The sequence below is a fragment of the Mytilinidion resinicola genome (assembly GCF_010093595.1).
Source record: "Mytilinidion resinicola strain CBS 304.34 unplaced genomic scaffold BDZ99scaffold_19, whole genome shotgun sequence".
Classification (NCBI taxonomy): Eukaryota; Fungi; Ascomycota; class Dothideomycetes; order Mytilinidiales; family Mytilinidiaceae; genus Mytilinidion; species Mytilinidion resinicola.
The window spans coordinates 20,053-44,091 of record NW_022985455.1 but is presented as its reverse complement, the minus strand read 5'-3'; the positions used below and the strand labels follow the sequence as shown (position 1 = coordinate 44,091).

The 24,039-nt window shown below is 52.2% G+C and overlaps 8 protein-coding genes across 8 annotated transcripts in view; 4 read left to right on the top strand and 4 right to left on the bottom strand.

Annotated features, from left to right (window-relative positions):
- BDZ99DRAFT_466705 (aldehyde dehydrogenase) overlaps window positions 1-2,192 on the top strand; it is a 2,290-nt gene extending 98 nt beyond the window's left edge. Inside the window, exons 2-7 of the mRNA XM_033720847.1 lie at window positions 19-239; window positions 299-529; window positions 602-943; window positions 999-1,456; window positions 1,510-1,860; window positions 1,921-2,192. Coding sequence (XP_033571992.1) covers window positions 100-239; window positions 299-529; window positions 602-943; window positions 999-1,456; window positions 1,510-1,860; window positions 1,921-1,967 — 1,569 coding nt within the window. The 5' untranslated portion in view covers window positions 19-99 and the 3' untranslated portion in view covers window positions 1,968-2,192. The remainder of the gene's footprint in view (window positions 1-18; window positions 240-298; window positions 530-601; window positions 944-998; window positions 1,457-1,509; window positions 1,861-1,920) is intronic.
- A 138-nt stretch (window positions 2,193-2,330) lies between these two features.
- Window positions 2,331-6,152, bottom strand: BDZ99DRAFT_511163 (Pkinase-domain-containing protein). Its single transcript, XM_033724525.1, has 4 exons — window positions 5,914-6,152; window positions 5,322-5,837; window positions 4,431-5,266; window positions 2,331-4,245 (listed from the first exon to the last, which is right to left on the bottom strand). The coding sequence occupies exons 2-4, from the start codon at window positions 5,675-5,677 to the stop codon at window positions 2,768-2,770; spliced, it is 2,670 nt and encodes an 889-aa protein (XP_033571991.1). The 5' UTR covers window positions 5,678-5,837; window positions 5,914-6,152; the 3' UTR covers window positions 2,331-2,767.
- A 3,934-nt stretch (window positions 6,153-10,086) lies between these two features.
- On the bottom strand, window positions 10,087-12,262 carry BDZ99DRAFT_396495 (uncharacterized protein; the record flags this gene model as incomplete). Its single annotated transcript, XM_033715995.1, has 3 exons — window positions 10,087-11,272; window positions 11,387-11,632; window positions 11,679-12,262. The coding sequence occupies 3 exons, from the start codon at window positions 12,260-12,262 to the stop codon at window positions 10,087-10,089; spliced, it is 2,016 nt and encodes a 671-aa protein (XP_033571990.1).
- Window positions 12,263-14,161: 1,899 nt separating this feature from the next.
- Window positions 14,162-15,592, top strand: BDZ99DRAFT_501918 (uncharacterized protein; the record flags this gene model as incomplete). The annotated part of the gene is made up of 1 exon (XM_033723854.1): window positions 14,162-15,592. The coding sequence occupies one exon, from the start codon at window positions 14,162-14,164 to the stop codon at window positions 15,539-15,541; it is 1,380 nt and encodes a 459-aa protein (XP_033571989.1). The 3' UTR covers window positions 15,542-15,592.
- Window positions 15,593-15,800: 208 nt separating this feature from the next.
- BDZ99DRAFT_466700 (uncharacterized protein) lies at window positions 15,801-17,764 on the bottom strand. The gene is given in 3 exon segments (XM_033720846.1): window positions 15,801-17,377; window positions 17,397-17,405; window positions 17,434-17,764. 1 exon segment carries the CDS (start codon window positions 17,271-17,273, stop codon window positions 15,954-15,956), a length of 1,320 nt encoding a protein of 439 aa, XP_033571988.1. The 5' UTR covers window positions 17,274-17,377; window positions 17,397-17,405; window positions 17,434-17,764; the 3' UTR covers window positions 15,801-15,953.
- Window positions 17,765-18,669: 905 nt separating this feature from the next.
- On the bottom strand, window positions 18,670-19,724 carry BDZ99DRAFT_111585 (uncharacterized protein). Its single transcript, XM_033712414.1, has 3 exons — window positions 19,685-19,724; window positions 19,456-19,573; window positions 18,670-19,376 (listed from the first exon to the last, which is right to left on the bottom strand). The coding sequence occupies exon 3, from the start codon at window positions 19,340-19,342 to the stop codon at window positions 18,794-18,796; it is 549 nt and encodes a 182-aa protein (XP_033571987.1). The 5' UTR covers window positions 19,343-19,376; window positions 19,456-19,573; window positions 19,685-19,724; the 3' UTR covers window positions 18,670-18,793.
- A 587-nt stretch (window positions 19,725-20,311) lies between these two features.
- BDZ99DRAFT_466699 (endoplasmic reticulum metallopeptidase 1) lies at window positions 20,312-23,759 on the top strand. Its single transcript, XM_033720845.1, has one exon. It carries the CDS (start codon window positions 20,372-20,374, stop codon window positions 23,285-23,287), a length of 2,916 nt encoding a protein of 971 aa, XP_033571986.1. The 5' UTR covers window positions 20,312-20,371; the 3' UTR covers window positions 23,288-23,759.
- A 9-nt stretch (window positions 23,760-23,768) lies between these two features.
- Window positions 23,769-24,039, top strand: part of BDZ99DRAFT_540592 (uncharacterized protein) — a 1,288-nt gene continuing 1,017 nt past the window's right edge. Inside the window, exon 1 of the mRNA XM_033726716.1 lies at window positions 23,769-24,039. This exon is cut by the window's right edge and continues 1,017 nt beyond it. Within this exon, the coding sequence (XP_033571985.1) occupies window positions 23,831-24,039 (209 nt within the window). The 5' untranslated portion in view covers window positions 23,769-23,830.

Genomic DNA, 24,039 nt, shown 5'->3' with positions numbered 1-24,039 from the left:
CTCCACACCATCAATCCTGCTCCACACCATCAATCCTGCTCCACACCATCAATCCTGCTCCACACCATCAATCCTGAAGCCTGAACACTGAACAGCACCATGGCTACCCTCCCCCTCTTCGAGCACACTCCCCTGGAGGACATTCCAGCTATCGTCAATGGCATCCGTGCGACTTTCCGGGCGCACAAGAGCAGGCCGCTCGAGTACCGTCGTGTCCAGCTACGCAAGCTATACTGGGGGTCAGTGAGCAACCAATCCTGCAGCTCTGGAGACTCAGGCTAACAGAGCTTCTATACAGCTTGCATGATAACCAAGACATCATCGTCGAAGCGTGCAAACGCGACATCGGGAAGTCGAGCTTCGAGACCCACCTTACCGAGCTCGGCATGGTCATGAACGACATCATATACCTCGCAGACAACCTGGAGAAGTTTGCAAAGGACGAGCCGGCGGAGGATGTTGCGCTTGCTAATAAGTTGTTTGGTCCTAAGATTCGGAAAGACCCGCTCGGAACAGTCTTGGTCATTGGGTAAGAATTCCCAATATAATCTTGGTTGATGAAATACACGAGCATCAGTGCTGACAAGTGCACACACAACAGAGCATACAACTTCCCCATCCAGCTCTCCCTCGGACCTTTGATAGGAGCTATATCTGCTGGATGTACCGCCGTGCTGAAACCCTCTGAAGCTGCGCCCAATGCCGCTGCTGTCATGCAAAAAATCATTGCCGAACATCTCGATCCGACCGCCTATACTGTCATCCAGGGTGCTATTCCAGAAACTACGGCATTGCTTGATCAGAGATGGGATAAGATATTCTACACCGGCTCCGCCAATGTCGGCACCATCATCGCGAAGAAGGCAGCTGAGACGCTAACACCAGTGGCGTTGGAACTTGGTGGCAAGAATCCAGCTATAATATCGAAAAATGCGGACCCTAGGTAATATCAACCATAAGAGATTTTTTGGATCAGAGAAATTGACCCGAGACTACAGGCTTGCTGCGCGACGACTATTGTGGAACAAGATTCTGAACGCCGGCCAGGTCTGCGTATCACAGAATTACATCCTAATCGACAAAGAGATCCTACCGGCTTTCATAAAGGAGATCAAGATTGCGCTGAAAGAATTCTACCCCAACGGCGCACAAAACTCCCCAGACTACGGCAAGATTGTGAACACGAGGCAGTTCACCCGACTAAAGAAGATGCTCGACGAGACCTCAGGAAAGATCCTCCTCGGCGGAACCATGTCCGAAAAAGATCTATTCCTCGAGCCCACAGTCGTGCAAGTCGACAGCCTAACAGACAGCCTAGTCGTAGACGAAAGCTTCGGCCCCCTCATCCCCGTTTTCGCCGTCACAGATCTTGACGAGGCGATCCAGATCGCGAACGAAGTCGACGGCACCCCCCTGGCCATCTACCCCTTCGGCAACAGCAAAGAGACCGAAAAAGGTTTGTATCCCACCCCCCCTCCTCGCCAACCACCCCTAACGCGATACCCCCAGTCCTCTCCCAAGTCCGTTCCGGTGGTGCCGGCGTGAACGACGGCTGCTTCCACCTCTCCATCCCCACGCTCCCCTTCGGCGGCGTCGGCGGCTCTGGCACCGGCGCCTACCACGGCCGCGCCTCGTTCGAAACCTTCACGCACCGCCGCAGCATCACCACCACGCCCGGCTGGGTGGAGGGCCTGCTGGCCATCCGGTACCCGCCGTACTCGCTCGCCAAGCAGAAAAAGGCCGCGGGCATGAACGCGCGCAAGCCGAATTTCGACCGCCAGGGGAAGCGGATTGGGTGGCTCAAGTGGCTGGTGGGCGGTGCGACAGGTAAGCCCGGGTTGGGGTTGGCGGTGCTGATTTGTAAGTTCCTCTTTTTTGCTGATGAGTGGGCTCTGCAGGATAGAGACTGACGCGGCGTAGTTGCTGTTTCTGTGAGGCTGTATTTGCAGAGGCGGTCGAAACTGTGAGGGGATGAGCTGGACGCATGAAAAGGAATCAAAAAAGCGACGTTTTGGTTGTGATATTGTAGGATGTTACCGACAGCAGGCCTTGCTCGCAGGGGATTTACATACCGATACTCCTCAGGGTTAGTCATTGTGGATGTTTATCGAGTTAGTGTATACTATAAATTGACAAGTCCAGTAATCTTTTGAGAATTCCAGAGATCTCTAGACAATTCATCTAAACTACACACATCTCGCTCGTAATGCATTAACTGCTATCCATCCGAACTGGTCTCATCAACAGAGTGGAGAGAAAAGCCCTCGCACGAGTGAGTGCACCACGGCCCCTTCAAAAACCCACCCAATCCCCCTAACCGTTATTGAAAGCACCTTCGCAGTGCCCATTTTGACCTCCCAGTACTCAAACAAACCCCCCCACCCAACCCATTCATGAAAAGCCGTTGTCGTCCTAGACAGCCCAACCCAGCCCATCCACCCCAGAAAAACTCTAGTAGTTCAATGAGCCCCACTCCTTCGGTTTCCAAGCCGTCGTCGCTGTTCGGAGTAGCAGTTCGGACCGCTCAATCATGCCTCGTTAATAAACCGTTGACACCTCATAGCATAGACCATTGTGAGAAGCGCTCGCACCTACCGTTCGGCTCGGTATCTTCCTCGCGCACTGCATCCCCATCATGCAAGCCATACTCATCCCCTGCCATCCCCCAAAAACGGGTACATTAATAAACAAGATCACTTTCCATCGAATTCGGTTTCTCCGCACACAGCAGGCGCGTGCGCGCCGCGAAATCAACGACATTTCAAACTCACTCACCCTCAGCCAACTGGATGATCAACCGCCCGGCCACATCCAGGAACGGGAACGGACTCGTCGCCCGCTTCTCCAGCTGCGCGCGCCCGGCCCCAACCTCCTCCTCTGTCTCCCGCATTACGCCCCTCACGGACCCGTTCTCGACCTCCGCGGGCAGCGGCTCGCCCTCCGCGAGCCGGTGCCACTCGTAGCCGCCGCCCTCTTCGTGCGGGTGGGCCCCGCCAGCGGCGGCGTCGTCTGTTGCGTCCGTCACGCTGACGTTCGCGGACCTGATCCTGATCTCGCGCACGAGGCGCGGGACGAGGCGCTCGTAGCCGGCGCACTTGAAGTCGACGAGGAAAAAGTCGCGGTCGATGCTGTAGAGCTGGATGCTGAGGTAGACCCACACGGCTTCGTTGGGCTCTGGGTGCTTCGTCGTGTCGTCGCCGGGTTTCGTCAGCGCTTCGGGGTGGCCCGGGTGGACGGATGCGGCGTTGGCAGCGTCCACGTTCAGGCTGGAGTGGCTTGTGTTTGTCGAGCTCCTACGGCGGTAGCCCGCTGGATCGATGAGGTCTACGCGCGAGGAGTGGGTTGAGGAGGGGTGGGCGAGGCCGGGTGGGAACATGCCCTCTTTCCTGAACCGGGCGTTGATGACCCAGGGGTCCTCTGAGATGGCGTAGCCCCAGTCGTTTTGCTCGTTGTATTGCTTCCTCTGCCTGCCTCGAGATGGGCTGAGGTTGTTGTTGCTTGTTGAGTTTCTCACTGAGAGCGGCTCTCGACCGGAAGGGGACCGGGACCCCTCTCTCGAATAAGCTTGATCCTGGAAATCCGAAGATCGGGATGACTTTGAAGAAGATCGTGAATGGCCGTCAGATTGTGACTTCGACGGGTCTCTCGAGTCGTGGGAGTTGCTACGGCTACGCGACCCGCTCCCGCCGCCGGGCCTCCGGCGTTTGGGGACTTCCCACTCTGCACCCATGGCTCGCAAAGCCTTGTATATTGCCAACATCGCCTCTGCTGGCTGGTTACGAGATCTAATACCAAATTGCCACTTCGTCGGTCGAGATTTCTTCGAGTTCAGAGCAGTCATAGGCTCTGGTTTCCCAGTCACTTTGTCACCTCCCATAGGTCGTGAATGAGGCTTGAGACGTCGAGCTGTTGCAGCCTTTTGCTCATTGGATTGCTCGACATTCGGGATACCTTCTGAGCCATATTCGGCGGTCGTTGCTTGGGAAGGGTGTGGGTGGCCCTTCATATAGGCCTGATGGAATTCTGGAAGACTACTTGGTAAGACGGCGATTGTGCTCACAGGGCTTCGAGCATCCATTATGGCCTGACCGCTCGAGGTCGAGCCGTGGCGCGGCCGATCGGACCCGCCCGGGTGTATCACTTGAGGTTGATTAGCCATTGCTGAAAGCGACAGCCCTTGGTCGTCGTAATTGGGCGGAGACTGTGCCAGGAAGGGCTGTAGCGTGGTCTCTTGGGACAGAAGCGCTGCACTCCAAGTCAGTAATCTGGCTTTTAAAGGTACATTCCAGAAGGTTGAGAGTATTGACATTGGTACGACCAGGTCATTGGTACGACATACTAGGTCATCAGACCTGTAGGCGGGGGGTCCAAGAAGCGACCAGAAGCGGTGGGTTCACGGAATGTATACGAAGAAAGCTCATGTGACTTACGATTTTCCTTCATGATTTGATTCTCGCGGACAATCAGATAGGCATCTTTGATGGCGCTTGGCTCATCCTTAGCCAATGCCTCTTGAACATCGTGCTTGGCGTAACCCATAGTCTTGCCCAATTTACCAACAACCGTCTCGTGCAGCTTTTGTACCACAGCAGCGGGCTTCGAAGGAGCGAGCATTCTGGGATCGATGGCCTTATTTGGATCAACTCCGGTATCGAAGAATTCGTCCGCCGGTAGCTGTAAATAAGAAGCCAGGTCCACGTTGAACCATGGATCTTGCCGTATCTCTGCGATTGTGATGCGATGGACTGGATTGACTTGTAACATCTTCTTAATGAGCTGATTTGCACCAGGCGGAATAAATTGCGGAATACTGTAGTTGCCAGATGCAATCTTCTTGAATAAGGTGGGAATGTATTCATCATCGAACGGAAGCCGTCCGGCAAGCAGAACATATAGGATAACACCGCAGCTCCACACATCGACTTCTGGCCCGGCATACAACTTCCCGGATATCACTTCAGGGGCCGCGTAATTGGGGCTCCCGCAGCTTGTTTTCAGAAAATTTCCATCAGTCATGATGTTGCTCAGTCCAAAATCCGCGATCTTGACGTTCAGATCCTCGTCGAGGAGCAGATTCTCGGGCTTCAGATCTCGATGGACGATCTTGTGTCGATGGCAATACTCCACTGCACATATGATTTGCTGGAAGAACTTCCGAGCCTTCCATTCAGGAAATCTTCCGTTCTGTACGATATGGTCGAAGAGCTCTCCACCGGCGTATTCGAGGACCATGACTATTTCCTGAGGCGTGGTGATAACAGTATATCTTCACCGTGTTAGCAGATCCACTCCTGATATGGGCGGGAGGGACTTATAAGTACAGCTTGATAATGTGAGGATGGCGCAGTAGCTGAAGGTACTGGATCTCCCGCTCTATCCTGCCAGCCATGTCTCTGGTAACCAGCTTCCTCCTCGTTATGATCTTGAGGGCGACCTTTTGCCCGGTGACGCGATGTATCGCCAGCTTGACCTTCCCAAAGGACCCCTCCCCGAGTGTCTTCACAATGTTATATTGGCCTATGCGGTCACTTCGGATCGCTCGCGCCTGCATCGTGGTGGGGTCCTGGCGCCGGGCTTGCGAGAGGACATTGTCTGCCTCGGGAGGCCTGGGCGCATTACGGCGCGGGTTCGAGGATATAGAGATGGAGAGATCCTCGTCGTCAATTGCAGACGCCATGGCGAGATCCGGAGGGTGGGTGGCTTGCTGATATGCAGCAGGAGACGAGGGGGGAAAGAGATCGGTCTGGCGGACGCGCTGATGTGCAGGGGAGGCGTCTTGTTTTCTCGACAGCGGGACGGCGCAAAAGGGCGGGGGTGTCAGGGCTATGCTGTGAATCCTAGCCAGTTAGTCGTTGTGCGTCGTGTCGTGGCGAAGACAAGACGGTGCTTGTGGCGGGAGTGAATGCGGCTCACAGCGTGTCGTGGCAGCAGTCTACCGGCTGCTCAGCTGCCCCAGGCGGACGCCGACGACTCAGACAGCTTTCCTCACAGGCTGCTACCGTCTGCGTCCTGGCGGCGTCTGGGTGTTTTGCCGCGGGCCACGTGTGGGAGTGCGCTGGCTCGTTTGATGGCAACGCGAGGAGGCAGATAGAGGGCGCGAAGGGAGCAACTCCGGCGGATCGTCCGGGTGTAAGTTTTGCGGTTAGTCAAAGAACAGACTGCAGAAGCGACAGACAGGCAGACGGCGGGTGCTGGGCGACATATGACAACTGGGCGAGCAGCTCCAAGACGCTCGGCTGCCGGCTGAGGGGTTGTGGGGGGCTTCGAACTTCTGCAGGTGAGGTCCCCGCGACCCAGAGCTACTTTGCCATCTTCAAACAATTTGTAGGACTATACCTCAAAGGAATGTTCCAGTACCTCTACTATCCTAAACCCTACAATATCATGATTTCGCCGGGCTCATATACACTGTGTGCTACCCCGGGGCTGCGGTCTGTTAATTTAAGTACCTGGTGTCGAGTCCAACTAAAATGATCGAGCATCACGGCAACGGCCTTGGATCGCTGTAAATGACGAGTTTATATACTACAAATGTCTTGGACCCTGACTTCCAGCTGTTTCTCCTAAAGGGTGGAAGGCAGACTTGGCATGTCTAAATTTGGGCCTCCTGGATACAATCAAGGTTCTATGAGGTCAGTTTCTTTGAGTGAACCAAGATTGGGACGGGAGCAGAGCGAATCGTTGCTTGCACTATTTGCATGTTGCTGCGATAGCGTATCGATCCACCCCTTTCCAGGAGATATTTCCAAGTGTTAATTCTACTTTCAACTGTCCCTATGGGGTTCCTTGATGGCTTTGCGTCAATACTCCTGCGAATCGGAAGTTTGTAGTACGGCGGTTTTTGGCTTGCTCAAATCTAGGTCATGGGTAGGCGTACGCTTGTCTGTCACTGTCTGAAGTGCTTCAATGAATTTTCACAACTGTAAACCGGGCACAAGCGTATCATTCTGGACAGTCACTCAGCTTGCCAGGCCATCTCAGACCGCGCCTCGTTATCGGGTCGAGTTGTTCATGGACTCTTAATTGTCAAGACGTGCCAATTTACAAACTCCCCACGAATCGGGCATCCCCTCTATCCGAGGAGGGATGTTGGAGTGAAAAATTCAATAGCTAGACCATCGTACATGAAAAACCGAACAGTGAACAACTTTTACGAAGTGAACACACGGTCCATGATTATTTGCGGCCGCGTAAAGACGCAATGTAAAATTGACCTACAGTTTCAGTGCCGAACGACCTCCTGGGGAGCAAAATCGAAGTGGTGAACATCACTTCAAAACTTTATGCTATAAGACATTCCTCTATACCATAAAAATGGCTCGAATCCGTTCCCATACGTTCCAAGAAACTATTCAACGTGATTTGTACTGCTGGAGTTCTCGGTTCGCGGATGGTGGCCTTCACAGTGGGTCCCCGCACTCAGGAATGCCCCCGCCCAAATAAATCTGTCATAAAGCAACGAGAGCAAAAAGATGAGAACGCCAGCCACTTGATGGCGCTCTAAGTGAAAAGAAAATGCAAAAAGAATGGTGAGAACTAGCTCAGTGCGGTTTCGATCTTAATATGGTCTTAGCGGGATTCGAAACCAGGTGCTTGTATTGACTTACCCGCAGTCCTCCGGGTAGCACATAGCGTATATGAGCCCGGCGCCTAATAGATATTAGCATATCGATCATAGGCAGCTTGTTTGTGGCTATTCTTACGCTTCCTATTAAGTCTTAGCAAGAGTAATGTCACATGGCATGAAGTGATTCTTACCGCTGCGCCACTGAGCTGATGATTTTGAATGTTGCGGAAATAAATAAGCATAAGTTCTATCACAAAGACATTTGACAAAACGATACCTGTAAGAGTGGATATTGTTGGCAGTGATTGGCTCGGCCACCATCATCCCGACCATGATTGTCCGCCCGGTATCGGCCACAGCAAATTCAATATCATACGAGGTGCAGAAGGTAGCGGAGCCTTTTATCTCTATCACCTGTGCCGCTATGCATTTTGTCCTAATATTGTCCTGTGTACGCTGCCCAGTTGCGTTTCGTGAATCAGGGATTTGCGATCATGTGACTGCGGGCTCGCTACGCGAAACTCCAACCTATCACCCTAGGTGTCCAGTCAGGCTTCGTGGAACATAAAGTGGCAATCTGGTAGTCCGTTCTGACATCGTCTGAGGTGGCCAGAGGAGCTATCAGGCTTGTCAAAATTGTCGCTTTCTAATTATTCATACCGTACCAGGGGACGTCAAACAGTGCTAGGCAAGTGTACGTAAATTCATAGAAGTTGTGTATTTGGAGCACCGGATGTTATATGATAGCACAGAGGCTCGTGGACTGCCACTTTGTGTTCAAGGATACCTGCCAGGCCTCCTCTACCATCAGGCTGCAGTGATATTCGACGTAAACTACGCCCAATCGGCATTATCAACAGAATCTTGACACGACGTGTTTATGATATCGAACTCACATGCCGCCGGGCTCATACATCACTACGTGGCACCCGGAGGTCATGGTCCGAGAATCTCACTTTCATCGAGAAGTATCCTTTAACCTGTCGCATTTGGCTCTACGTTATCTATAAAGATACAGCCAATAGAAACCTTCGAGTGATCAGAACTACAGCGAAATACTTAAGCAACACGCTTCCTCTTGGATTTCTGTACACTTGCCTAGTAGCACTTGAAGTCCTCTACTATGTTATGAAACATCGGAAAAGGATAATATTGACAAGGCGAATAGCTTTGCGGGCTACCTCAAACGGTGTCGGACTGCCACCTTATGTTCAACGGAGCTTGATCCTAAGTCTAAGCATTGCGCTATGATGGGTTAAGGGATAAAGTCTGCAGAGGAGACCGACATCTAAACCCATACTGTGTACTGTAGTCTCAGGACACCCATTTTCTTACACCTCCTTGACACCGTTTGAGGGGCCTCGAAGAGCTTTTGTTAACGCAAAAGAGATTCAAATATATCGCTTTGACAGGCCTGAAACCTAGCTGGATCACCTCAGGCGGTGGTAGAAAGGTGTAAATAGATCGGACCTGTGACTTGTATTTCTAGCCCGGTAGTAGTATATCGAGACATCACGGGCAATATCAAAACGACGTATTCCAATAAACACAATGCCACAGTAATTGAGTTAAACTACTAGGATACCCACTTGGAGGTCCTCCAAGCGATTCCAGAATCGTGGTAATGTAGATAACTGCGGACAAGCGCAATCTATGCCTCAGCAATTTGCATAAGTCGTTGGCATGCGAATAGGCCGAAGTTGTGAGCGCTAGGAAGTCGTTTTATGTACAGGTCTATATCACCATTTGAGGTGGCCCAGCGAGCTCACCGCTCCTTCAAAACGATAAGTTTGGATCGTTTTCGAATCTTCGAAAACGATTTGAAGTACCTCAAGCAGGGGTAGAAAGGTATAAAGAAAAAGAGAAAGATCACGCAAGAAAGTGTACCCAGGCTCAAGCGGAGGAACCATGCTCACTAGAAATCAAGCCGAGGCGTAGATCGAGTAACATGCTATGAAGGCTCTCTATGTGCATGCTCTACTGAAACTGGCCTAAACAGGGTTGAAGCTCCGTCTGCGGACTGGTCTGGAGGCTGTGCAGTCAGTCATATTTCAGACATCGGAGACAGGGGAGCCCGGATGGTTTTTCAAGTGGTATATGACACCGTCTGAGGCGGCCTGGCGAGTTTACCGGCTATCCAAAACGATGGGCGCAGGCTTCGTTTAGAGGCTGTAAAAGGTGTCGAGGCCCTTCAGACAGTGGCGGACTACTGTACATACGGCGACGCCCATTGGAATTTTCCTCTTACTCATAAATTGAGGCTTCCTCATCATCTAATCAACAAGCGCCTTGAAGCGCTATTCGAGTTCATTTCTACCCGTAAGAAGTTAAGAAATCGCAGACGCTCACAGTTATTGCACGGAACAGGGGAGTAGACGCTGTACGTGTTGTATTTCATGATGAGGATGAAGATGTAGAGGAGAAGAGGTCTGTGGGAAGGCGAGGCTATATGCACGTGCTTGCCACGTCCATACCGCTCCTCCCTGACAGTTATACTTTACAGTTGAGTATCGAGCTCTTCAGCCCATGATCTCCATCCCTTTGAGAACCTCTTTGAAGTACGGTCCTAGCTTTTCCACCACCAAAGTAACATCTGGTGCATTTGACACTTCGGCGCTGGTTGCCAGATTCTCACCAGTTTCATCGGGTTCCCCTCCATTGTGTAGCTTTCGATCCATCTCCCCCTTGACCTCCCTTCCCGTTCTCACCGGCCCGTTTGCAGTCGCAGGAGTGATGGGAGTGTCGTCGATCAAAGAGTGCCACCGTGCAAGATACATGCCGGGACCATAAGTTGTGGATGACTTGTTTGCAATAATTGACTTCATTCGCGCCGCCGACGAGGATTTTAGGGCTGATAGATATTTCGCGTGACTGTCGAGCACAGTAAGAACGTCTTTCTGATCCGCATCAGAAAGCGTGCCAAAAATAGCAGTCAATGGGGCAGTCATGGCTCCTGCAGCAGGCTCGGATGGTGTGGCTTCGGGGGCCGAGGCTTTGGTGTCGTCCTCGACAACTGGCGGACTAGGATCTCGGAACTCCGCGGCTGCCTCTTTTGCAAAGTTGCGGTAAGTTTCTGTAACTTTTGGTCCGTTCTTTGCAATCTGGTGAAGAAAGCGATGGGCTGAGGGCATGTGCTTTCGCAAGAGAGTCACGTAGTCCTCCACGGACGGGAGGTGATCCCCGGACTGAGACTGCTGGGCGTCTTTCGGAGCCGGCTCACCATTGGTTTGCTTCTGGGGCTTGCTCATCTTTATCAATTCGGCGAGGAAGTTTTCAAGATCGGTCAGAGTACCGCTCAGGTCCACAGCATTGTGAATGGCTCGGATGATTGGATCATAGGCTGCGACGAGTTCTCGAATCGCCTGCGTAAGCAGGTCTGGCTGTAAGCGGCACAAGATTTTCGTGAGTTCTTCTCGATCCCTTATCGACAAATGTGTGCTGTAATATTCCAAAGCATATGCATGCTCTGTATCGGGCAGATCGGAAGGAAGAGGCGGATCGGAGGATTCGAGGATCACAGTGACAATGGATTTCGATTGCTCGATACTTATGCTGCGTAGCCTGTCACGCTCCTCGCGGGGTGCTCGCACATGCGATTTTACGCTCTTCAGCTGGTCTCTGTCGATGAAGTCCTTGCTTTTCTCGATTTGACTGGCTCGTTTTTGGAACTCGGCATTATCCCACGACATGACTGTAGAAAGGATCCTATGACATATCGTTAGCTTAATGCAGATGACTAAGTAAAAGAACCATTTTGTCTAGTAGGTTCGTAGCTAGATAGACCGCATGCTAGGCACATTATGCGAGGATTTCACATACTGTTGAAGTAGGTTCATGCCGTCGTCCGCACTTTTACTTATGCCTATCCAATTCGTAAAAGCCGTCACGCTCAGCTTTGTGAGCACCAACTTCAACATTCCATTGATCATGGTAGCCGCATTGCCCACTTTCAACGTCTGCCTAGCCATCGAGTATGGAACAAGCCTATGCACATTCTCGATAACTCGGAGGAGGTACTGGCCATCGGGAGAGAGAACAAATACATGGTGTAGAAAGGACGCTAGGCTAAAGTAGTATTAGCAAATTGTTGGGCATTTGCGCAGAGACCCACTTGATCAGTATGTATTCGTGTGCGCCCTGAACAAGAGAAGAGTGGCCTTCTAGATGCTCCGATTCTGCAGCCTTATCGAAGAGCTCATCTAGTAGGTCTCCATATATCATCTCCTGCATTGCATCGTCCCATGCCTGCATGACATCGTCCGCGTTGGAGGTGTCGTACTGCTGATCTGGCCCGGGCCGCGCATGTTGAGGGTACCCTCCCAGACAGCCTCTCGATACGTATTCCAGTATCGCAGATATAGCGGTTGCCAGAGTCTTCCTCGACCCAATAGCGCCTTTGTCATAACTCTCTGAGAGCTCCGCCTCGGCCAGCTTCGCAACCAGTGTGCGGCATCTCTCTTGCCAGAAGTCTAATGGCACACTCGCGAGCCCGGGAATTTTCAGCACGAATTTGTTGAGGAGTAATTGGAGTAGTGGAGAGGTGGTCTGCACGCCGTCTTCCTTCTTGAAAGGGTGTCCGTAGTTGTCGATGGCTTCGGGCCACTTGAAGTTCTCGATCTCAGCGTACGTCTCGTTGTGGGTTAAGATGTCGAAGAGCGCGTGCGCCTGGGCAGGCGAAAGGGTAGGAGAGCTCATGAGGGGATTTGAATAGGATGAACATGTTTAGCCTTCAGACGTCAAGAAAGAGTAAGTTCGTTCTGCCAACGTCATCTTGTCCCTGCGCCTAGGCAGTGGCGTTCAGCTGCGGAGGAACGCTAGAGCCAATACCGCTAGCTGTGGCGCGGAGAGAAAGCCAATTGCGACTTCCATTCCACATATTCTCCTTCACCGCCACCATCCTATCCAGTTTATGAAAGTGCTCTATTCTAGCATATAGTTCTGAGACTGCTGGTAGACTCTGAACTCGTTCTCTCGCGGTATGAAGCACTATCCCTTTATAAGGTTGATGGCCGCCGTCAACATCGTAGTCACATCTAATCACTAGACTTTAAGTCCGTAAAAGTCCTATCTATAGGCTTGCTTTTCCAACGTGCAAACATCGTACCGTAGAGTTTCATACCTTTTCCATCTCATGTCTTTCCCAAGCTCGACTCGCGCAAACACTCATGATTTTTATTAAGGCCGCTTCAGATCTCCTTTCCTTCTGTTATTTTATCTTACTCGCTCAAGAAGGCGTTGTTATGTATACTGGAACTGGAGGGGCTAACGAGTAAGAAATTGCAGCCTCAATGGCGGGAATGCACCTTGCTGGTGGTGTAAACAGGTCGCGTGTCGTTGAAGGACCCAAGCATCGAGCGGGCTCGTATTCTAGATTCGGAGGACCCAACCAACTCGATGGTCCGCATTTTGGGGAGTGCGGGCTGCTTAGCCCAACTTAGGATGATGAGCAGCATTAGATAGGAGGCATTCACGGTTTTTCGCGTAAAGCTAGTTATTTCTTCTTGGCATAGAGAGACGTTACATCTTCTGAGTGAGTGTATTACTAGATGAGTAATCTCATACTCTTCATAAACTCTACAACTCTAGCCTTTGATCTATAGTTCGTGCTTCTTGCTTACTCAAGTAAGAGTTGACTGGCTTCTAATTCACGGGGATTCCTTACTATTCCAAATGATTTCCCGAGGCCTATAACAAGGCGGGGTAACACCAGGCATGTAATGCATTCCGTCGAAGTAAGCTAGTCTCGTTTCACATACATCCTAGTAACACTGATTTCACACCGTTCTACCGCCGTTAGGAGTCCGCCGCCTTGGTGAATAGAAACAAGAGGTGATGTTCGTGAGATGCAATATCAGGTTAGGATCTCAGCATCCCTTTTCTACTTGTCTAACACTGTTAGGGGTACTCTGCCTTGGTGGATAGCATCTGAACGCAATTTCATGTTCATGAGCGGCCAAATTAGAAGAGGTTTAGCACTCCTTTTATACCTATTCACCGCCGGTAGGGGTACTCTACCTTAGTGACTCGAAAATGAAAGCGATGTTCATGTCCATGTGATGTGAGATCAAAAGCAGGAAATTACCACTCCTTTACACCTGTTTGACGCCGCCAGGGGTACTCCGCCTTGGTCACTTGGAACTGAAAGCGATAGCATGTTCGTGGAATGCGAGACTGAGTCAAGACCTCAGCCCCCCTTTTAATCATCTAACGCCGTTAGGAGTTCTCCGCCTTGTTGAATCGAAAGATGAGGCAATGTCTTGTTCGTGGATGTGAAACCAGAAGCAGCAATTCCTCCACACAACCGCTGCCTTCGGAATCAGAATGCAGAAGCAATGCGTTTGACACCTGTTCGCCGCCGTCAGGAAGCGCCTAGGTAGTAATTCAATCCCCAGCCAAAAGAGAGCCCAACTTCCATTGCGTGGAGAAAAAGACGAGTACATGGATATCTCGCTACTCGAACTCCGCTTTTGTTCACTCAACACCACCGTTAGAGGTACTCCGGCTTGGTGAATAGTAACCGGAGGTAGCGTCATCTTCATGAAATGCGAGATCAGACGGAAAGCCTTCACGTGTGTTCGATCCTGGTCCAGGTGAATGTGCTATCAATTTGACAACTCAGCAAAAACCACGTCTTTCGTCGACGCCTTCACCTCTACCACCAGAGACCAACTGCCACAACACGATTCCGTGCTTACGCCACCACCAAAATCCACGCCACCAGGGGCTATCGCGAAGATGGCCCCCTATCGATTCATCATGCGCCCGATTCCGGTCGAACACGAGGCCCAGGTCCGAAAGAAGACCTCAGCTGTCGTGAAGCAGTACCGCAGATACGGGAAGCGGAATCAAGGCAAGAGAGACAGGCACGGCCGTCTGAACGACCCCGAAGTCCTCCAGACCTTGCATGAGTTCGTCCTTAGAGACTTCCATTCCCACAGCCACGATTCTCCCGAAGCTACGGGGAGCGTCCTCGCACACGATCATCAAACGCGCCCTCTCGAGCTTCTCAAATCCCGATATGGCCTCCCAACGCTGTATCAGCAGCCGGGCCCGGACCGTGAACGCTACCTAGCCACCGGCCCATTCGTTGACATCTACTTCAAAGACCAACGCATCATCCAAAAGGTCTCCTTCGACATGCTCCTCGCCTTCGAACCTTCCGCCCCGTTCTTCTCGCTGCTGAGGAAGTCGGGCGCAAACGCAGACAGCTCTACCCCCTACGTCTTCGCTCTGATATCCAAGCTAAGCTACCTGCCGGTCACGGTCCTCATCGTCGTTGGCTGGATGGAGTACGAGTGCCTGTGCGGTCCTACTACGCATAGCGGAGGATGCAAGGCCTTCATCGAGAGCATCAACCCTACGGGATGCGTCCTGCTCGCGTACCGGCTGTATCGCACATTCCAGGTCTTAGGGTTCGATACCCAGGCCAAGACGATAGAGGAGGGATTCGAGGCATGGATAGCGGATAAGCGGGTACTGCGCAAGTATGCGAAACTAGTTTGGGTGGAGGAGAGGCGGAACCCGAGCTCGAGATTCGTCCGAGGCGTGGCGAAGTGCCTTGCGCGGACGGCGTACCGGGAGGCAGATGAGGGGCTTGGAGTTGACCTCCCGATCGATTTTGGGCGGAACTACCATGTTGCTGCGATGTTGAATGAGAAGGGGAATGAGGCGCTGAAAGCATTGGTTGTGGAGTCGAATCCGGCGCTGTTGGGGGGGTCAGGGCAGGGCAGGCTTGAGGAGCGGCATGGGGGGACTGGGTTTGATCAGGGGGATGAGGGGGAGGCTTGGCCACAGCGGTTGGTTCAGCTCGGGCGCCGGAATTGGAGACTGGCGGCACCAGAGGCACTTCGAGGGCCACGGAGGGTAAAGCCAGACTTGCGGAAGACGCTTCTGAAGGTTCGCGTTCGGGATTGGCCTCGTCGCATTCTGAAGAGTCTTGATTTGAAAGTGGAGAGGGCACCTCGGATGGAATAAAGCCTAACCATGGTGGAGATCCCCTAACGGCGTTGAGCACGTGTAAAATAGAATGATTTGATCTCGACCTGATTTTGCATCTCACGAACATGACATTGCATGCTGCTCTGATTCGCAAAGGCGGAGGGCACCTAACGACGTTCAGCCAGGTGTGACAAGAACGCTTCAATCCTGACCTAATAGAGACGTCCTGGAAATGACATCCGGAGGGCTTCAAGACGAGACACCCCAGACAGTGGCAAGCAGGTGACAAAAATGATGAAGGAGAATTCTGATTTCAACAGTCTACTAACCGTCCAGCATTTCGGCACATCTTGACCCGAAAGCAGCACTTTCTAACCTCACGCTTTGTCGAACGTATTCACCTATCTGTACCTCATTACTGCCCTCTATGTCCGCTCTTTCGTCCAAACTAGCAACAGAAGAACCCCCTAAAGCTGCGGTCGCCTATCCACATCCGACCACGCCTTGCCCCCCAGCCTCGCCAAAGCTTTACGCGGCGCCTTCTTGACCAGGACCTTTCCGAGCGTCTTTCGCACATTATCCTTCCTCTTCGTCTCTTTCCTGTACCATTCTGGGTAGGCATCGAGTACCTCCGCCCCTGCGCAACCAGACGCTCTCGGTAGATCTCCTGCTGTTTGTCGGGACGCAGCGCTCGCACCCGCCGTCCATCTACCCCCTCTTCGGCCGCTTCTTCCACCAAATCTGACTGTTCTTCCGGCATGCCGAGTACCACATCCGGCCACTCGCCCCTCACATCGCTCGTTGTTTGGTCCGAAAGCGTCGGATCCCACCGCACAACTTGTGCCTTCAGCCGCTCATTGCCCTCTTCGTTCAGAAAGTCTGCCATATGTGCGTTTCGTCCAAAGTCGAGGGGAAAGTCGACACCACCGCGTGCACCACCGCGTGCCTCCCGATACGACGTTCGCGCCAGATGTTTCGCGAGTTCTTCGACATACACGTTGTTGGTCCTCTTGCCCTCTGCGTGCCAGATTGTGCGTACGTCGCGTGCCCCTAGCCGTGTCATTGGTCTCCTCAGGTAGAACTTGAACCAATAGTCTATACGATGCGCTTCAGAAAGTAGACCAAGAGCGCGCAAAGCGTGGATGAGCGAGTGCCTTAGGGAGACGTCTTCGTTGGGCTCTATACGCTCTCCGAAGTACTTCTGACCCGGGCACAGAACTTCGTGCTCCATCCAGCCTACGACGATCTTGATGGCGGCCGGCAGGAAGGGGTTGTTTGACCGTATTCGGTAGATGTGGGAGTTGTTTGGGCCTTTGGGTAGCCCCTGCATGTGCTCGTACGGGTAGTTCTTGAAGTTCCCGATCTTCTCAATCATGCTTTGTGAGACCTTTTCGACGATAACGTGGCCGTTGAGTTCAATGTCTACCCAGGGAGCAGTGACGACTAGACACTCGCGTTCCTTCAACTGCCAATCCTTCCATACAGCGGACAAGCCGTGCTCTCGCCTGTCGATTAGGAGACACTCAGGCCCGAACTGTTGAATGTAGTGGAAGTGTAGGTTTTCGAGGACGTATTTGTGCATGATTTGTAGTATTTCTGGGTCGTTGAGGTGTCCGAGTTTGTCTCCTTTCGGCAATGCTCCGTGCTTGCGGTAGTGTCGCATTATCTTCTTTAAGTTCTCATAAAGTTCACTTTCGAGCACAGGCGCAGGGCTAGGGTCGGAGATGCTGAACTCGTAGGGAATTGAGTCGGATATTGGGGCCTCCATGGCTGCGTTTTGGAAGGTGTTATGAGTGAGTGAGGTCGGAGATGTTGAACGGTAAGATCTGGAAAAGGACAAGAGAGGAGCGCGGAATTCGGGAGTGACTGGCAAGGTACTAGCCCTCGTTATTAGAATCAATCGATTGATAACAATGCTATTGTCGTACCTTCAGATCACAGCACCTGCTTCTACTTTTGACAATGTCAAACGGTCATCGAGGACGGACTGATGCTGTGTGTCGTGTCCCAGCAAGGTGAAAAGAAAAGGCCAATTTGCAGGCAGCGGCAGCTTCTCCGGCGTTGCAGTCGTGATACTGGGCGTCTCGGGCGTGTAGCTCCAAATCACAGCTTCGAAACGATGGTTCTGCGGTAGCGGTACGGTCTCTGAAGCTCGCCTGGATGCTGCGAGGAGGTGCGTACGCGGTGGTGTTGTTGGCTGAAGAAGAGAAGTAGGTGGCTCCCGCTGAAGTCAGCTCGTTTCTGCCAACCTTTTGCGGCCTCAAACCACCAACCCACCCACCCCACGACCAATCGAGTTCCCAATCACCTATGCTCTTATTCAAGCACAAAGGATCAAGTTTCCATCCATCACAAACTGAACGGCCAACGATACACGAGTCAACGCTCGCAGCCTCATCGCCGACGCGGAGCCACCCCGGTAGATATAGACGACCGTGATACAGCGACGAGCTTGGATACCGCGAGCACGTCTTCAGAGAAAATACAATAACAGAGGCGGGGTAAACCACCTATCTGTGAAGGAGATTCGTTCTAGAGAGATCCTCCGCTTCGGAGGGGTTCCTCGAAGAATTGAAATGAGATGCAGTACTGGGTCATAAGGTCGGGGACACGGATATTCCACTGCTTGGGCTCTACTCTTGCTCGCTCCATACCACTGTAAGGAGGACTCTAGCTGGCAGGTTGTTGGCCAGCCGAAAGGCAGCCTGATATCCACCGCATTAACCCTTTCCGTTTGGTTCAGAGCCTTGAGCGGTCAAAGGGGTACCCTAAGTACTGACGAATGGAAGTGTTCAGATCTTTGGCAAGGAAATGTGCTCCACGAAATAGTAAGAGATGGGAGTATTGGATGGAAAGATTGAAAAGAGTCGCAGGAATGAAAATCAACAAAAAGCGAGGACCAATGAAGGTGCCGGGTATGATACCGCCAATTAGCCCCTTAGCGTTAGTAGTCCTCTTCGCTACTCAGACTCATACGCGAGCTGGGCCGTCGACAGCCGAATTTTGGAGGTATTTCTCATTCATATCGTCGAATGATTGAACACGAATCCATCAAATCGTCTTTCATGCAAGAGATTCATCCATCGAGAGCGCCCGTACGATGCAGTACGGGTGATTCAATACCCAGGCTCCACAATTGCTCGCTCGGCACCGCTGTAAGGAGTGCCTCAACTAGCAAACCTTCAATCAGTCAAACGGTAGCCTAGGTTCCACTGCCTCCCTCCACATCGTATTCCGAGTTTCAGAGCCTATCGGGGTTCCCTAAGTAATCGCAAGGAGTGTGCAATTTTATGTCTTGGTCTTATATATGGCCATCATCTCATATGGCCGCAGCAGGGCATCTTGAGATATTTCCGCGCACATGGAAGCGCGGCTGAAGCATGGCTCGAACACAGTCCAGTCTTCTCTTGGGCCCAGCCATACAACCATCTCCAAAGTCTTGCTGCTTGCGTAACGTTCGAGATACTGTGCGACGAGTTTTGGACTTCTTGGATATACAAACATCCAAGCCGCCGCACTCTCCGCGAGGGAACAGAGGTCCCATGTTCCACCGACTGTCTCTGTGTATTGTTCTGGAATGTATTTATTTATCGATAGATCGGATCCGACTTCTACGCCGTACAAGGTGAGGTCGGGCTCGTGATGAAGGAGAAGTGCTTCGAAAAGGCCAGTGCCGCTGCCAATGGAGACGATCGTACGTGGGTTGTGAGGGAGGATTCGCGCTATTCGTTCGATGAGGGGAAGGGAGAGTCCTAGGCAGCTGTCTGGATGATGAACGAGGTTATTATCGAGAGGTGGGAGAGCTGTTTGCCCGGTGTTGCGAGTCGTCGCGGCCATGCTGGTCGTGCTTGCTCCCAGGTCTGGAAATTGGCTGAGAGATCACAAGCGCGCGTTAGGAGGCTGTCCACTTGATGAAGTTTCCAGGACCCGGAGAAGTGCTGCTAACATACCCTTTCCCAAGGCCAAAAGAGCGATGCTGACGGGGTGTCCGATTTTGTGACCCTACCAAGACGCACGCGAAGGAGCCTTAGGCGCGATGCCGAACGCTTGCTGCTATTACTACGACGTCTGTATATCAGATCAGAGCTCTGAGATATCGATTGTCGTGGTCGATGATTGTTGCTGAATGGAATAGCGAGTGTGGAGATGTATGTAGGCCATGATGGGGAGGAGACTGACCCACGATTGAGAACCCTCAATATCACCGGGCCGGCTCGATAGAGTTATGGCAGATGAATCGCCCGCGAGCGCTCATACCTGAGATACTGCCGGGAAAGCGTACTGGAGTTCGATCTTGGAGATGCGCCGCATGCCTGTTCCTGCGATGTTTCCTCTCGGAGTTCCCGTGTAGCTGTTACAGGGCAGCAACAACGATTGCTACCATGTCTCTGTGTCCAGGAGGCATATCTAGTCAGTACGAGACGCGTCGGCTCGGGTCAAGGTGGGCATTGCCATAACATGAAGCTTGTCGGGAGCTGAAGGGAGTCCCTGGACGATGATATCCAGAACACCCCCTTTCTGTTGGATCGTCGTGCTCATGCTTCCAATAAGCCTCAAAGGGCTTGCTGGCGGAGAACACACAAGACGGATAATAACGAGCAACGGCCACGGCATCATGAACCCTGGAGTTTGTCTTACAACTGTTCAGCATCGACAGACTGCGGATTCCCACCAAAGCACCATGGCGCACGGACTGATACTGAGAGCTTCGATAGCTGCCCCGCCCGCGCCACCGTCCTACGACCAACCATCCTCGACCTCGAGTTAAGCTGCATCTGCAAGCTGCACGCTCCCCAGCTGCTGAGAGGAGCTCTCATCACTTGCTACGCCCTAGAGGCGTCTTCTAGGAGCGAGTCGGAGTTGAAGATGGCACGCCTCAGCAATCCTCTGGCCTTTACGCCGCTGCCTGTCATTGTCGTCACCACCCTCACTTATGCAGCCCTGTTTGCCGCCCTTCTGGTCGTCCACCTGACTGTTCCACCAGTGCCTTCCTCTGTCCCAGATGGAATCAACTTGACGACTGCTTGGAGCAATCTTCAGGCCATCACTAGTCAATTCCATCCATATAACACCCACGCCAACGACCATGTACACGATTACCTACTGCACCACGTTAAGACTACCCTCAAGTCAAATGGCGTCAGCTACGACAGCATTCCTGGGGCGGCAGACCTGTCCCTCGACGAGATTTTGGAGTCTTCAGAGTCAAGAGTTCTTTTGTTCGACGATCAGATTTCCAATGTCACCTTCTCCAACGGGGGAACCAGCGTTTACTTTGAGGGTACCAACATCATAGTTTTGATTCGAGGATCCGAAGGCACGGAAAATGTATTTTCTGACTCTTCGTCTGGCAAGGGTGGCGTCTTGGTCAATGCACATTACGACTCTGTGAGCACGGGATTCGGCGCAACTGATGATGGAGTTGGCGTGGTCACGATCTTGCAGTTGCTTTCGCATTTCACGGCTGAAAAGAGCTGGCCCAAGAGAAATATTGTATTGCTTCTCAACAATGGCGAAGAGGACTTCTTGAACGGAGCTAGAGCTTTCCTGCGACATCCAGTGTCCCAGCTCGCACACACGTTCCTGAATCTCGAGGGCGCAGGAGCTGGTGGACGAGCAATGATGTTCAGGAGTACTGATGCGGATGTCACGAAATACTACAAGAAAGCATCTAATCCTTACGGTACAGTTGTAAGCGCTGATGGGTTCAAACGACGACTCATCAGGAGCGAGACTGACTATGTTGTCTTCAACGGCCTGCTCGGTCTCCGAGGACTGGACATAGCGTTCAACGAGCCACGAGCACGTTACCACACCAGCGAGGATTCTGCACGCGAAACTTCGATGAAATCGGTTTGGCATATGCTATCGGCCGCTCTGGCTACAGTCTCCGGTCTTGCTTCGGACACCAGCTCGACCTTCGACGGCAGTGGCGAGACCACAAGCGATGGAAAGGTGGATGCAGGAAAAGGCCCTCAAGCTGTGTGGTTTGACCTCTTTGGTAAAGCTTTTGTCATTCTGCGTCTCAACACCATGTTTGCTCTCTGCGTAACTCTCCTGGTTGTGGCTCCGTTAGCTCTCATTGCTGTTACTGTTATCCTCGCCAAAGTCGACAAGATGTACCTCTTCGCAAGGAAACAGTACGTGCATTCAGAAGACGACAACGAAGCTGTTGAGATCAACGGATGGCGTGGAGTATTCCGGTTCCCAATTGCGTTCGTCGTCGCGACGGCCGCTGTCATCGGCCTGGCATACCTTGTCCTCCGGGTCAATCCCTACATTGCGTATAGCAGCCCTTTCGCCATATGGGTCATGATGTTGTCAGCTTGGTATTCGGTCGCATGGTTTATACTTCGCGGTGCCGATGCTATGAGACCCTCCGCTCTCCATCGCCTCTACTCTCTCATTTGGCTGTTCGCTGGTGGCTTTGTCATTTTGGTTCTTGTCACCGTTGCTGCTCGTAACTTCGACTTGGCGTCGGGCTACTTCATGCTTATATATTTCGCCGCAACCTTTCTGTCGGTCCTCATCGGATACCTCGAGCTCTTTGCTCTTCCCAAAAAGAGCATCTTCGTGAGCTCTTTTGATGACGGTGCTAGTCATATCGACTCCGAATCCACCAGTAGGCCATTGACGGGCGGGGCTAGCCGCATCTCGGAAGACCGACCACTCTTACGAGACGATGATACCGACACGGAAACCACGTCTCTACTTCGTAATGATAGGCAAAGCTTCGCACGATACGGCACCCGACGCGAGTCTGTGAGTGAAGGACATACACAAGACGAAGACCACCCTAAACAAGATTTCGGAAATCACTACACTGATGAGCAAGCTTGGAGCGGAAGTCTCCCCAGCTGGCTGTGGATTCTCCAGTTCTTGTTGCTCGCTCCCATTGTCATAATCTTGATCGGCCAAATTGGATTAGTTCTTACGACAGGATTGTATCAGACCACAGCGGACGGCAGCTCAGCCTTATTGGTCTACGTCGCTATCGCAATTCTTTCGGCGCTCATCCTGTCACCGCTTGGTCCCTTCTTACATAGATTCACGTACCATGTCCCAGCCTTTATCTTCCTCGTCTGCATTGGTACGCTTATCTACAACCTTTGCGCATTCCCATTCTCCCGGGACCATCGCCTGAAGGTCTACTTCCAGCAGCAGACTAACTGCGAAACCGGCTCTAATTCTGTGTCTCTCATCGGCCTGGATCAATACGTGCAGCAAATCGTAGCCCAGGTCCCTAGTGCCGCTGGACAGGCCCTTAACTGCACCACTCCGGACATCGCAATTCGCAAGGAGCTAATCAAATGCTCTTGGAAGGGGCCCCAAGCTCATCCAATAAGCGTGACAACTGGCAACCGCACCTACATCGATTCATGGCTCAACTTCAATGTCACCAAGACGCCGGGTAAGAATCAGGCCCGTTTCCACATTGTTGGGCAGAACACGCGCGCCTGCAAGGCCGTCTTCAACACGCCCATCACCTCATTGGAGGTAGAAGGGGGAGCGCCTGATTCACGCTTCCCCACAGCGGGCCAGAATGGGTCCACTGAGGTCCGCCTGTGGCATCGTGACTGGTCAAAAGCCTGGGATTTCGACGTGAACTGGGGTGGGGAGTTCCGAGAGCCGCTTTCAGGTAGCATAATCTGCCTCTGGTCCGACGCGAACGACTTCTCCATAGCAGCATTGTCTGAGGTTCGGCACTACATGCCAATCTGGAGCATAGCAACCAAGTACGCTGACGGCCTGCTTGAGGGGTCGAAGGGCTTCAGCGTGTGAAGAGGAGTGTGCTTTTGTATAATAATGATACCATAAATTGGAATTGATATGGGTTTCCTTGGTCACATGACTCCAAACTGTGAGTGATTTCGAGCGTTGCTGGGTATACTGAAATCGTGTTGAGGTGCCTTCGACTATCTGTCCTCATGCGCAATCGTAGCGCTCAAACATGTTCGATTTCAATCGCTGGGATTTTGAGGTTCTTCGATGGAGCACTTTTGCCACGCGGATGGCAACGTCAGGGGTGCACCTCTTCAATCTGTCGATTTTACATTGAATGTCAAACTCTCGGCCTATTAAATCTCACGCGAGCACCTGGCCCTAAAAACGCATCTAATTAATTCTGTAGAAGTGCTCTCATACGTTTCCTTTTGGATCCCTAGGCTGCACTACCAAGCCCCATTCAGCTGGCGTGGCGTTTATGTCAACGTCGCAGCTTCAAATTAGGCATCAATCAACTACATAATTCCCACCTCAGCCTTCTTTCAGACTGCCCTCATATACCCAACCATTTCATCAATTCTAGAACCCTCGCAACCAAGCATGGGCCCCACAATCAGTTCCCTCAAAACCCTCAACCCATTCTCATACTTCTCTCCCACCCCTCCCAACTCAGGGGCCCTCGCAGCACAATCCCACAATACAACGCACTCCCCCCTCTACGCCCTCCCGCCAGAACTCCTCTACCTCACCTCCTCCCACCTCCCCCCTCTCTCCACCCTCTCCCTGCGCGCCACCTCCCGCAAATTCGC

Coding starts and splice junctions, on each gene's coding strand:
- BDZ99DRAFT_511163 (XM_033724525.1), bottom strand. CDS start 5,677: ATGGCGTCTGCAATTGACGACGAGGATCTCTCCATCTCTATATCCTCG. Junction 5,267..5,321: donor CATCCTCACATTATCAAGCT/GTACTTATAAGT, acceptor AACACGGTGAAG/ATATACTGTTATCACCACGC. Junction 4,246..4,430: donor TCAAATCATGAAGGAAAATC/GTAAGTCACATG, acceptor CTTGGAGTGCAG/CGCTTCTGTCCCAAGAGACC.
- BDZ99DRAFT_466700 (XM_033720846.1), bottom strand. CDS start 17,273: ATGGAGGCCCCAATATCCGACTCAATTCCCTACGAGTTCAGCATCTCC.
- BDZ99DRAFT_111585 (XM_033712414.1), bottom strand. CDS start 19,342: ATGGCCGCGACGACTCGCAACACCGGGCAAACAGCTCTCCCACCTCTC.
- BDZ99DRAFT_466699 (XM_033720845.1), top strand. CDS start 20,372: ATGGCACGCCTCAGCAATCCTCTGGCCTTTACGCCGCTGCCTGTCATT.